The sequence below is a fragment of the Cimex lectularius genome, unplaced genomic scaffold (genome assembly GCF_000648675.2).
Source record: "Cimex lectularius strain Harlan isolate CLEC.00 unplaced genomic scaffold, Clec_2.1 scaffold234, whole genome shotgun sequence".
NCBI lineage: Eukaryota > Metazoa > Arthropoda > Insecta > Hemiptera > Cimicidae > Cimex > Cimex lectularius.
The window spans coordinates 395624-410061 of NW_019392804.1; the positions used below are offsets into that span (position 1 = coordinate 395624).

At 31.0% G+C, this 14438-nt stretch overlaps 2 protein-coding genes across 7 annotated transcripts in view; one reads left to right on the plus strand and one right to left on the minus strand.

The window, feature by feature from the left end:
- The window catches only part of LOC106664710 (calcium-dependent secretion activator), a 56523-nt gene extending 53581 nt beyond the window's left edge, over positions 1 to 2942 (plus strand). For all 6 annotated transcript variants that reach the window (XM_014390653.2, XM_014390654.2, XM_014390656.2 and 3 more), the window contains one exon: positions 305 to 2942. In XM_014390653.2, the coding sequence (XP_014246139.1) occupies positions 305 to 509 (205 nt within the window). In that variant the 3' untranslated portion in view covers positions 510 to 2942. The remainder of the gene's footprint in view (positions 1 to 304) is intronic.
- A 5757-nt stretch (positions 2943 to 8699) lies between these two features.
- Positions 8700 to 10663, minus strand: LOC106664707 (cilia- and flagella-associated protein 97-like). Its single transcript, XM_014390650.2, has 2 exons — positions 9865 to 10663; positions 8700 to 8939 (listed from the first exon to the last, which is right to left on the minus strand). Exons 1-2 carry the CDS (start codon positions 10381 to 10383, stop codon positions 8868 to 8870), a joined length of 591 nt encoding a protein of 196 aa, XP_014246136.1. The 5' UTR covers positions 10384 to 10663; the 3' UTR covers positions 8700 to 8867.
- Positions 10664 to 14438: the final 3775 nt, after the last annotated feature.

A 14438-nucleotide genomic window follows, 5' to 3' on the forward strand; every position in this document is an offset into this window, starting at 1 on the left:
TTCCAGAGTAAGGGTAGTGTAGTGTGGGGTTTTATAATTGCAGAGGTGTAAACATTAGCTTTTTGAGGGAGTTGGAGAATTTCGGAGTAATTAGGTCAAAACCAGGAGCTTTACTGTATGGTAAGTGTGACAGAGTATAGTTTAATATTGTAAAGAACAAAATTATGACAATAACATTGAAAAAGAGAGTTGAGCATAAATTTCTATACAATAAGCTAATGGTTTTAAAATGATGAACTATAACATAATAAGATGTGTATTTGATATACAACTCTGTCATGTCTAATTATAATTTTGTTAACAGAGGATATTCAGAGGAAGGAGGAGATGATGATGATCGTTCCAAACCGAAAGTAACGGTTAGGGAAGGTGCCATAGGAGAGGACGGTAACTATGTGGCAAAAATAAGTAATGTTACAGCAAATGTTGTTGGAAAAGTGGGAAATGTCTTTGGAAAAGGCATAGGTGGTCTTACAAGTAAATTTGGAGGAGGGAGCAGCTGGTTCTAGAAACTATACATTGTTACTTTGTACCCTGTTTGTTATGATAGTTTGTAGACAATGTTATTATATTGTATAAGGCATTATTATCGACATCCTCCATGAGTTCCACAAGGTTCATAAGTCATTCAATTTGAATGAATTTAACTGAATAAACTGTATGTATGAATAAAATATGTATTTTATAATGCTATGAACATGCATATGTACTATGTTGTTGACTTGTTTAATCACTATTATTTAGATCATAAAGTTAGTATTTACATTTTGCATAATGACCTGGATGTATATTATTCATTACTGCAGTTACAAAAGAAGTTTGGGTTTTTTTATCGTAGCAATATTTCACTCGATAATGTGTTATTATTGGTCACTTTTATTAAAAGACAGTGCCTGATTATACATTTAGGGTACAAAGTAGCACTTGTGCCCTTGTTAAATATTGTTATATAGTGAGGTAATTATGATACTCCAAAGTTAATAATAAATATTAATTGTTAAGAGAATTAGGCAAATCAATCAGTAGACTGAGATAGAAATTAGATGTTTGGTATTCATTTTTTATTATCATTTCAATTACAGCTTGCGTAGAATACATCATGTGAATTTGAATGATTCTCAGTTTATTGTTTGGTTGCCTATTTTCAGGTTTAGCCTGTGTTATATCAGTATAATATTTTATCTACAAACCCATGTGGCCTAGATATAAAATCATAATAAAAATAACTATTACTAATAATAATATAGTACAATGTGCTTTGAAAAATCACGGGTGTAATGGAATATATTTAAATTTGTGACAACATTTATAGAATATTAATTAGAGAAATTTAATAACAAAGGGAGCAAAACTGATCCTGCAAACTTGTTATTAAGTCATGTTACTAGACTTGATTTCAAGATGTTAAACATGTGGATCGCTTATACTATTATGTTTAATTTTTTTAAGTGTATTATATCTGCTCCTTTTATATTTTTAGATAACACTTAATCTTTTTCACTTGAAATGCCTTATTTGTTTCCATTGAGACAGCTTTGAATAAGACCTTGAAACACCTAGAAGCAATTACTGGGATTGAGGGGGTATGCAAGAAAAGTACAACAGCCATCTTGGCCACATATACAGCTGAATTTAACTAACTAATATTTTTTTTAATTTTAAGGACAACAATAAAAGTACTATAAATAAATTTAAAATTTAATTGAAATTGATCATCCTGACAATTTAACTTGAGTGTTTTTTTTGTTTTGTATATTTTTTTTCAAGCTCCTTTATCACTACATTGTCGATTAGTAATTTTGCTTGTACTGCATAAACAAAAAACATTTCATACTTTTCACTATTAAAGCATCAAAAGCTAATACAAATTTTATTGTGCAAATATAGTTTATAGATTTTACAATTTTTTTCTTTGTTTTTCATCTCAGGTTAGGTGGGAAAATGTTGAACTTAACCAAGACGTAAATGTGCATTGGCTACAAATTAAACAAAAATCTCAAGACTGATCTTGGTGATTTTCTGGTTTTATGATGTTCAACATTTTGACACCCATCCTATTTATTTATTTGTTTTATTCAGCTTATTCTAGCTGAGACAGGTTAGATGCACGGATAGATACACAGTTGTTTTTCTATAATGAATACAATTTAAATGAAAACTTGCTAATTTACATAGGAAGTAAAAAAAAAATTTTTATTCAAAACATGTATAGTGATTAAGATTTTAACAGAGCTAAATTTCAAAAAATTAATTCTATAATTTGGTGTTTCTTCTAGCCATATTAGAATTTTGAATCTTAGAATATTAGTCAAAATCATTGACTTGGAAGGTGATACACAACAAAATAGATAACAATCACATTTACTGAGATTACCAAAAGGAAATAATCCATTTAAAAAAATTGTTAACATTTTAATCACTGAAATAATCTGAATTGTTTACACCTGTACATCCCAACTGGGTAACTAGCAATAGACACGCAGCTTTGTTGAAAACAACCATTGTAAAAACTCAATATTTAGTTCATAAAATGTCATGTAATTCTTCCATGAACTATTTCCAAATGTTGAATACACTCCTCAGATGTTTTTAAGCGTTTATGAAGAGGTGTTTGGTCAGCAGAGGTGGATTTCTTCTGTGATTTGGGATAGAGGATAGTGGTCCTTTTTCCTAGAAGACAAGACTGCAAAATGTTGTTTTTATTTGACAGTGTAATATTAAAAGTTATGCTCCACTGGTACAAGAGAAGTCTTGGTGTATCTAGTTACAACTAAGTATATGTACAAAGCCTCACAACATAAACGCCACACTCACAAACACACGTGTAAACTTATTTATATATTTATAAAAATTTCAGAGAGATCCAGCTGTGTTTAAATGTGTATAAAGAGACCATATAAATATTTGTTAAAGTTGCCATAAGTAAAAAGATTTATTTTGTACAGATGTTGTCATGAATTAGTTGCCTATGCATGGTAATATAGCAAAGTACAAAATGTAATCAATACGCAGTATGCTAATAATAAGTATGTTAATCATTATCATAACTTTATCATTGTTGTTATTAGGTTTTGACCAGTCTATTGGATAGAGTTACATATTCTTGGGCTTATGAATTTATATTCTAACACCAATTTTCATACAGATGGGCATCAAATAATATATATTAATTTTCACTATTAAATAATTTAAGTGATTAACAGCTAACTTGTTTTAATAAACTAATAAATAGTTAAAGCATCATAACTATCTTATATTGTTTTATTGTTTAATAATTATTAACTACACAAAGCAAGGAGGTTCGACCTAGTCGTTAAAAAAGTTATTTTCAATGTGCATTTCATTCACCAATCATATCATTACAACAAGGTTAGTTAATTTTGTACATGTTGCAGCACGGCCTAAAATGCATCTAAATGATTAAAATTTAAAATTGGCACTGTATGTACATTTGACTGTGTAGTCTTTTTCGAGCCCAAGTTAATGAATTACATATATACAAATAAAAGGAGATAAATTGTGTTTATTTATGGCATAGTTTTATGACAAAGTGCTTAATGAAATGTTTGCCTCCTGATAAACTATTATTAAGAATGGTTCATTGCAGCAAAGTTAAATTTACAACAAGAATTTTACAGTAGAGGGATTAAACAGTTTTTCCGAACATTAATATACAGTTTATTAATTTAAAACAATATTTCTAATAATCAGTACAATGTTGTTGCAGAAATTAATAATAGCATGTAGTTTACAATAAAATTAAGGATGGAATAAATCGGGTTCATCTAAGCTTGGAGTCAATATATTAATTCCTGACTGTAGATAGAATAATATGTAATACGATTTTGCCTTTGCTACAATATAATCTACATTTATATAATGAGATAATAAGTATGTATGTTTCAAAGTAGTTACAATCAGTATAATCATTATTATGGTATAACAATTTTTAATAACTGTTATTACACACAACTCACTTATTAATCATTAGTACATGTAATTACATAATACACATCTAGACTACTTTTAACAGATTTTTTTAATTATGTCATTTTTAAATAAATAGCTTTTAGTTGGACTAAAGCAATGAAAATAAACATATGAAAAAAAAGTATATTAATAGTTAAGGATGGTTTTATTATAAAAAAAAGTATTATAACATTGTGCTTGACAATTATAAAATTATTTTTCCAATCATTAAACCAAACAAGATGAATTCTTGTTTTACATAATCACTGTTTATTTATGGTATAAAAATCATAGCAGTACTTTATAACATACATGCTTATAGGTATTAATTAAAAATGAATCTTCACAATCTGCTTAAAAATCTGAATAATACATATTTTCTATTCTTCCAAATAAAATATAGATTCAACAATTAAATTTTACCAAAAGTCATTAGTTTGTAGGAGAGAAAAAGGAGTTATTTAATTTAGATAACGTATTAGACATTTTAGAATGATATTTAAAACGTATGTGCCTAGACTGATAAAAGTAGACCCTCCAAGCTCAAAATGAGATATACATTTTTTTAATTGCTAAACTCTAGCTACTTTGAAATTTGCATGAAAAATAAATCTTTAATGGTTTAGGATTTAAATTTCCTCCAAAATTGTTCACTTTTCATTCAACGAACTTTTTTTTTTAATGACACTAGCCTCTTTACTTCTTATTTCATTTATTTTGTTAAATGTTTGAAATGTAAAAGGAAGCGAAATATAAGTTTATTGTCCCTTTGATTGAGGGTGGTCTACTAAATGGTCATTAGTTGATAGTAGTATTTTGGCCATTAGAAGTGGCTTACAAATAAGTAGACATTATCTATAAAACGTTATTAACATTGAAAACATACGTTTGTTTGAAATACAATGTTTTCTGGTAAGTGACCTTCTTCATGACTAATAATTGATACTCACGATTAATAATAAACCTGTCACCTGGTTGTTATTTAATAGTACTTCATGTAATTAAAGGGCACAATGTGCTGTTGTTAAATTGTGTGTGGCTTAGTTATTTTAGGGCTATAGACAAAGGAAGCAACAGATTATGTAGAAGTGCTCCTTGTTAATTAATATGTACTTTCGTATGAGATAAATGTATTAATCCCAAATAAAGTACAACACAATGTTTGATGTATTGTTTAAGGTAATAATTTTAGTTTTTGGGTTTGTCAGTTGAAATGCCTTAAAAATTTAAAGATATTTTTTGTGTAATTATGTGTATAAATATTGCATTCATCATGCCAATACCTATAATATGTATAATTAGGTGAATAATTGTTTTCTTTAAGCACCATGTCAGTTTATATGTCATATTCAAATTTTGTGAGAAATGCATATCAACACTATATTACAAAAATGCAATAAAGACTTCTATCATTCATATTAATTTTTTGTGTATATAGGAGAATAGTGTTTGATAGATTTTTGAATCTATCGCACAACACAATAAATTAAATATTAAAAAAAATAATCTGCTTCAAACAAGACTAACTTATTTTCAACTTAAAATTTAAATAAAATTGAATGTTATCTTAAAATATAATATAACATTATGTTGTAATTTATTATTTATTTTATTTTGAATCATTAACATTAACAAGGTGAAATGTTTATTCTACTGTTTGGCTATTCTATGTATTAATACTTTTAAATAAAAAAAAATATATATATTAAAATTATTTTCAAAAATTTCTAAAACTCAAGCCAATAATATACATAAATAAAATTGATCGCTTAATGTAAACCCAGTTTACCAATTTTTTCACATAAATAAAAAAAAAGAATGAAATTCATTTTATCTATTTAATATCATAATATTATACTGATTAATATAAATCAAATTCTAGGTTTTGCGCTTTAAAATGTTTTGAAACTTATTTGGCAAGACTGAAGTTGCTAGTTCATGAAATTTAAAAATATAGGGTTGCTAGAGGTGTGTCTTGAATCCCAGGTTGGATTAACCGACTGGAGAAACATGCAGCACATCTTGTTAATTAATACTGCAATTCACATTAATAAAATTGTGATAATTATGGTTTTTTAATACAAATCCCACATATTAAATAATTTAAAAACAATGTACCTATTCCTATTCCTTCGTAACCTGGATTACTATTCTTTCGGAATTACCTGGACTTTTATTTTTTATATGTACTATTGTGAAATCCGATACATCTTAAAGAAACATTATAGTTATTATTATTATATTATTATTATTATTATTATTATTATGTATTTTGTTTTTTATTTATTTTTATTTTTTCAGCTGGCTAGCAATTAAGGTTATTGCTGGCTTCTCACGTTTTGTCTATCTCACATTTTTTTAATATATATATTTTTTTTTATTGCCCCATCTTTTATTTTTAACCCTTCCACACATCATTAAAATGTCTTAACTAAATTAAAATACATATTCATGCTATTTAAAATATTATTTAACCTAAGTTTGGTGGGGCTCGAGAGTTATACATATTAACAATTGGGTCAACTACATGAAATAAAACCATGGAGGAAATGGGAAAAAAGAAAGCATCACATTGACTTGCCTGAGGACAGGCCACAGCAAGCTGACACAAAGACATCTCCTTGTTAAAGAAAGACCATAAAGATACCATTTTTGCAACACAGCTTTTTAAATTTAGATTTTAAACAACTTCTAGGGCGCAATAGTGGTTGTACTAACAAATTGATTTGAAACCTTAAGTAGAGAAATGTGTATGGTCGCATATAGGAGCCCTTTCATGAGGTTGAAATAATATCTTTAATTTGAATGAATGTATTTATTAGCATGAGTGTGATAGTTTGGGTGTGTTTGTGATGAAATATCAAGTAACATGCCAAAGCAGTCTAGGTTATTATATTTATATATAGCTTTATATATTTATAGTGTGTTAGAGTGGGACTGGCGTAATAACAAAAACCTGGTGAATATATTTATTTGTGTGAGTGGTTAAGTCTGTATGAACACGGTCTGTATTGAATATTGAGTACCTACAGATCTGTCAAACCAATTAGATTAACTTAGGATAGTGAATGGATGAGTTTTGCTGTGTATGTGAATGTATTTATTTGGCGTGAATGAAGGGGAGGGCATTGAGATAAAAATCACTTTCTCGAGCTCCCAACCGTAAGTTTAGATTATACATAATTTTAGTGTAGTTGTAGGGATAGAGTTACTGTTTTCCATATTATAAGGTTGGGAGTGTTCCAGTTCATTCAACTTATGATTAATAATTATTATTTTTGAACAATACAAACACATACTTAAAAACAATTTTTAAAACCCAGAAACCACCTTGAAAGTGTGATTCTTGTCATCTGAAAATCTTGACTGCCTGGTAACTTGTAGCTACTGTTCCAAGAAGTTTAAAATATGTGTATTGACTTTACATTTTTTTACCAAACTAAGGATCCATTTTCAAATTGAATTTTGTTTCCAAATTGTGCAGTCTTATAAATAGATATGTTTTATGAAACTATATAGTATTGAATACCATTTTTTGTATTCTCAAGGAATTCTACTCTCTCACTCTCCCTCTCTCACAAACACACACACATACACTCATAGTTGAGTACACTCGTCCAAATCTCCCCTGGCAATTACAGATTATTTAAATTAATAAAATACATTTAAATGGTCAAACATTTCATCATCTTGTTAATAGACATCTTCTTCCATTGAATTGAATAAAATTCCAATGGGCATGGTGTATAATCACACAAGTTTTGAGTAACCACAGGGAACAATGTGCATAATTTTCATAAACTCATAGGCTATATATGACAATAATAAGACCCCCCCTGCTCACTAATCTGGTGGGCCAAAACTCAGCAAAAACAGACTGGCAAACTTATGTATCACAGTGTTAATGAAACAACCGTGACAGTTGCACTAGAAACACTGCTAACCCTACTTCCATTGAAAATATTTATACAATAAGAAGTAAGGAAAAACTCAACTCCAGAAACAATGAAATTTGATGGGAACTAAACACTTCAGGCATACAACATCCATTCTTAGAAATGGGGAGTGACTACTTGATCACAGAAACCTGCTTTACAACGTCCTGTAAAGTCTCAAAAGACTACAAAGGAGAAGAAACCAGATACAATGATATGTTATACTCCAAAACGAATGAAGGAAGTGTATCAGACATTTTCTGTACAAGCCCAAAATATGAGCAATCAAACTAGGTTATCCATTAGCAATACAAAAATATGGGGATATAATATTTCAATGCCAAAATCATAAGAGAAACAAATTAATGATATGAACTTAATTACACTTTTTGGCTTTTGGTCAGCATCCCTGATCCCAAAACAGTCTCACTATACAGTTCAATCATCACTCCTCAAATATATGCTCAACTTGTCTACTTCAAAAGTAGGATCAAACTTTATCTCATCGAACACATTTTAACAGTTATGGTATATCATGATTGAGTGACTGAAGTTCAAATCCTATTGCTCATACACCCTATACCATTTAAAATTGAAAATGTGGGTATGTACAACTATTTATATTATTTAAATTATTAATTTAGATTGTTTCTTATTTAGTGGTAAGCCTGGATATATAAAATACTTGAATGACTTCATTGCCCCACTTCATTTCACCAATCAAACTAAATAAAACAATTATTCAATAGTAATAAAATATAAATTTATTATACAAAATTGATTAAATGTTACACTTCTTTTAGTATACACATGAGTCTGTAAGTTGGTCATTTCTAATCATTTTGTTCTGCTATTCTTGCTGTTTTGGTCTGACAAGAAACGACTAAGCTTCAGGTTCTTCACTCCTCAAATCTCAAAAAGAAATCTCACAGTATACATATATATATATGTTCTTTGTTAATGTCAAAAGGATGTCTTTGGTGTCTTTTTCATTGACTGGAAAGGTTTGGCTTCTTGAATCTTTCTAAGTAGAATCTATAACAGAAAACAAATGTACATCAGTATCAAATAATCAAACTACTCAGTTGTATATTTAGTGAAAAGAACTAATTTACACTCACTAAACTGTTTAATGAACATTAATAAAATCAGAAAATATAAAAACTTCCTAATTTTTGCATACTATTAGTTATCTGTATACATACTGTAAAATCAGCCTCAATCTGATGCAATTAAAATCTAACTGGATGATTTGAAAGAACAAGGATGTGAAGCAGGGAACCTTTTATGTTTTTACTTTTGTTTGAATGATTCAGGAGGAGACTTGGTGGAATTACCAGGTAACCAGAAAAGTCCAAAAAAGTGGTTTTTCATTTGTTATTTATCCATTAATCAACATTTCTATTTATAATAATACTGACAGGATAAAGTATCAGTTAATCTAAGTACACCCATACTGTCACTCATTCTTATTCATACCATTCACTCAAATTGGGTCATGGCGGACTCAAAATTCATCCATCGCCCTATCAACTATGTACAAATCTCAAGTATTTTAATTATAAATTTAACTATTTATTTCTTAAACCCTGTTTCCATGTTATTTACATAATATATTCACAGTCCTTGGTAGTGGTGGGTCTGAGGACAATGTTAATGAATAACAATGTTCAAAGAAATTTGGAACAAGTTATTAAAAAACTTAATTGTGTCAATTTAAGACTTCTTTAAGATTGTTTTACCCTGATTGTGACCTTATCAAAGGCTTGGCAGATAACAACTAAATTTGTTTTTTCATTCACTATACCATACCAAGATCTTGATTATGCGTGTATTCTTCACAGGTAATTAATGGTTATTTATGAATGTCACATAAAAATTTAAATCTGCTACTAGGTGTATATTATTAGTTGTAAATAAACACCTAACAATTACAAAAACAGTTATAAAATATTTTTACCAAATTTTCACGAGTGATTCTTTCTTGGTGTCGTTTTCTGTTCACTTCTGCGCTGCATATTAAATGCTTTGTCCGATTCTGTGCTTTACACTGAGTTGATTTAGAGCTTGACATGATTTTCTTTAAAAGGATTTCATTTTCACGCTTTATTCTCCTTGCCTGTTCATTAGTAAAACTCATGTTTGCCCTCTTGGCAGATTTATTCGTTTGAGGCCTTTGTTTTCCATTGATGTTTAAATCGTTGAAGAGATCTTGGAACAATTTATAGCTTGGCTTGAAATGGCTGGTACATTTGTCATTTTCATCAGACAATTCCAAATTTTCCAACACCAAACTTGATTCGGACAATGAACGAGGCGTGACCATCGTAAGATTCGATGAACTTTCTTCTATGTAAGAGCTTGTAGAGCTGGAAGTGAAACTGGTCTCGACACACCGAAATTCTATATCAGGAAACGCGTTTGATTCATCGTTTATTTCTCGAAAGTACGCACTTGTAACTTCATAATGTCGCGACATTTTATTTCAATATTTTACTAAAAATATTTTTAAAAAAGTCTCCTTAAGAAAGCTGGCAACTGCAATAATTATCTGATGATCAATCAATACATGTGTGGATCAGTTACCGTAGTTACACAATAATATTGTTGTTCGTGTTAGGACATACTTCATTATAACAACTACCTGTTAACTCAACAAAATTATATTTTTTTTATACAGATTATTGTTCTCCTCTTAGATAGTCTAAAGACGATATTTGACAGAAACTTGCTTGCAAGTAAAATTTATGTAGGCCCAGATTGGAAAGTTGTCACTCTTTCAACTTGCAAGGACTACCTACACCTCTTGTTCTTGCCTTAGCATCTGTTTCTAACATTTTAGAATTATAAATAACAAATAATTTAAAGCTCTAGGAACAAATCCATTTCAAATTACTTTTTCTTAAAATACGTATGCACTTTGGATAATTCCAAACTTTTATTATAAATTATTATGAATTCAAAAAGACAGGTAGATACACAAGTCAGTTGATGTTGATCTCAACAAAAATGAAATATGTATTCTGCGATTTCTCCTCTACTTTAGTTTTTTCTAAATATTGTTACAAATTTTTACCTTTTTAATTTAGCCAATAATAAACAATACAATTATATAAATAAAAACAAATCAAAAATGAAATAATATAAAAATGTAATATGTTCATTTTGCCTATAATTCTGGATTGTAGAAAACAACTGAAATGTATACCAAAGATGCAAAACATAATCTATATAATAAAAGTGAATGTTCTTATGTATTTTAATCATAAAAATGAAAACTACTGAACTGATTTCGAAGAAAATTTCACACTTTTTTTTATTAGTGCCGAGCAGGTTGTACAGTCTATAAAATGGGCATATAACAAATGATGGGCGTCAGGATTTACAGAAAAGATAAATAACACTTTTTATTATCTCCCTGGGCAATGCTGGGTTATAAAGCTAGTAATAAGTAAATAATGGTAAATAATGGTAAATAATTAGATGCAAGAGAGATAGTGAGTAGAGTGAGAGATTGGGAAATAGTAAACTATACGTGGAGTAGAATGCTGGAAAAAAAATGTTTTCTATTTCAAGAAGATGCAGTTTTTTAAGAAAAAACAGACATCACAAAAATTCTTTGTTACCTACACATTTTTGATCTAAATTGAAGTTGTTTTTAAATTCTGAGTTAATTTTTTCAAGAATGAGTTCAACTGAACCTACCAACTGATAGCTATTTCGAAAACTTAAATGGAGAGATAATAACAGTTTAATGAAGGAATTAGAGGGGCAAGAAGATGCTGTCAGAACATTGGCTGCCACCTCCCTAGTTGTCGCCCTGCCTGTTTTGCCTGCGTCCAGCTCCGGTATGCCTGTCCTGCCTGCGAAGGTTTGGGAATTTAACAGAGTCTCATGGCAACCATGACCCTTGGCGGTTCTTGCCTTTAAAACAATTGAAAAAAATATTGGGTTGTCCGGAAAATAATGCAGGATTTTAAGTTTTCATTAAAAAAAATCTATATAAAATATTCTGTTTACGTTTACAGGATTACTCATTTGTATGAATGTCAACACTTATTAATCCTCTTCCAAATGATATTGTTTGTTTACCTCTGTAGCATTCCGCTACTTGGAAATAATTCAGTCATCCTTATAATGTCAAAGCGAGAATTTCGTACGATTTTCTTTTACGAGTTTAAACTCGGCCGAAGCGGAGCCCAAACGGCTAGAAACATTAACCAAGTCTGGGGCGAGGGTTGTGTTAATGAGTGCACTGTGCAAAGGTGGTTTAAAAAATTTCGGGAGGGAGATTTCAGCCTTGAAGATGAAGAAGGTCGTGGAAGGCCTTCCTCTCTTAATGATGATGTTCTGCGATCAGTGGTGGAAGAAAACCCCAAAACAACTGTTCGAGAACTTGCAGAGCAACTCAAAGTCAGTAAAACGACCGTCGCTGACCACCTCAAGGCGATTGGAAAAGTGAAAAAACTCGAAAATTGGGTTCCACACTCATTAAACGATCGCAAAAAAATCAGCGCTTTGATGTTTGTGCATCACTTCTTTGTCGAAACAAAAATGACCCATTTCTGGCCAGAATTGTTACAAGTGACGAAAAGTGGATTCTCTACGATAACACTAGACGTTCTGGACAGTGGCTCGACAAAGGAGAAGCTCCAAAGCCCCCAACTCATCAAAAAAAGGTAATGGTTACGGTATGGTGGGCTTCATTTGGTTTAATACACTACAGCTTCTTAAATCCTGGCGAAACCATCAATGCTGAATCATACTGTAACCAAATTAATACCATGCATCAGAAATTGGCAGTAATGAAGCCCTCTTTGGTCAATCGGAAAGGGCCCATTTTGTTGCATGACAACGCTCGACCACATGTGTCACGTGTAACGTCACAAAAATTATTGGAGCTTGGCTATGAAACTTTGCCTCACCCACCCTACTCTCCGGACCTCTCGCCTACTGACTACCATTTTTTTAGACACCTGGACCACTACTTACAACACATAATATTCAAAAATCAAACGGAACTGGAAAATGCATTTATTGACTTTATCAATTCTAAAAATTCTGAATTCTACTCAGACGGAATTAATAAGTTACCAACACGTTGGGAGAAATGTATTGAGAGTATGGGAAATTATTTTGATTAAAGAACATTGCTTTAAAGTAACTAGTTTCTTTTTTTTTGTTTAATACCAAAATCCTGCATTATTTTCCGGACAACCCAATACAAAAAAAAATGCAGGAACATCTGTTGCCCAAGGTGACATGAACAGGATATTTGAATTCAAACAAATTTTCAGACAGACCTAAGTACCAAAAAAGAAGAGAAAAGAGGGAAAGACCCTTCATTGAGAACAGCACCATCTGCTAGTACTGATGGATCTAAAATGCAAGAAGTTATGAGGCAAGGGAGTTCGGTCCTGGAACCAAATATTCAGAAACCATGAGAATCTTTCAGGCTGAAGTCCATGCCAGGACTAATTCCAGATAGCCAGATTGCCATGAAAGCATTAAGCTCAAACATCTTTAGCTTGAAGATGGTGTCGAATTTCAAAACTAAATTAAATAAATTAGGTAGCAAAATAAAGTCACTCTCTGGTGGGTCCTAGGACATGCAGGACATTATCAAGAGTATCTCAGACAGAAGGACAAAAATAAAATGAAGGAACAATGGAATTCACTCATTGGACCCAGGCAATCCAAGAATCTCCTAACAAATTTCAGAAAAAGAAATTACAGAATGTGTCAAAGGAAACAGGAATAAACTGTGAATCCTAATAGGATTCTTAACAGGATACTGCAAGCTAAATGGACACTTAAAGAAGATTGGAATAATCCAAGACGGCACATGTAAATTATGCAAAGAGGCAGAGGAGACACCAACACACCTACTTAAAAACTGCGGTGCTACAAATGCCCGCAGGAGGAAGTGCTTTGGGATGTACAATGTGACCACAGAAGATATTCGACCATTGAAACCGGGCCTACTAATCAAATTCCTTGATAAAATAGGACTCTCTAGGCATTGAACAGGGGATACAATAGCTCTTAAAAGGCACAGTACATTACACCCCGGCTATTATATCTACATCTACATGCAGGACATGTAGCAGTGCAGGGAAATGAGAGTGTGAGAGAGAGAGAGAGAGAGAGAGAGAGCAGACACCCTTGTAAGGAAGAGGACTGCTATATCGTTGACAGGTCCTGAGCCATTCTGTGTCATAGGGTCTCACACTATTTTAGATAAAAGATAAAATGAAAATGAGGAAACAATGGAATTCATTCATTGAACACAAACAATCCACAAAAATTTTTAACAAGTTTGGCAGGTAAGAAACAAGAAAATGCATTAAAGGAAGCAGGAAGAAACTTTGAATTTTTACAGGGATCTTAACAGGCCACTGCAGACTAAATGGGCATCTGAAGAAGATTGGTACAATCCCACACGGCACGTGCAAATTTTGCAAGGAAGAAGACGAGACACCAACAATACTACTGGCCAGACCACCAACATGTAACGAGAAGCAGGAAGAAAGT

Coding starts and splice junctions, on each gene's coding strand:
- LOC106664707 (XM_014390650.2), bottom strand. CDS start 10,383: ATGTCGCGACATTATGAAGTTACAAGTGCGTACTTTCGAGAAATAAAC. Junction 8,940..9,864: donor GAATCACTCGTGAAAATTTG/GTAAAAATATTT, acceptor TTTCTGTTATAG/ATTCTACTTAGAAAGATTCA.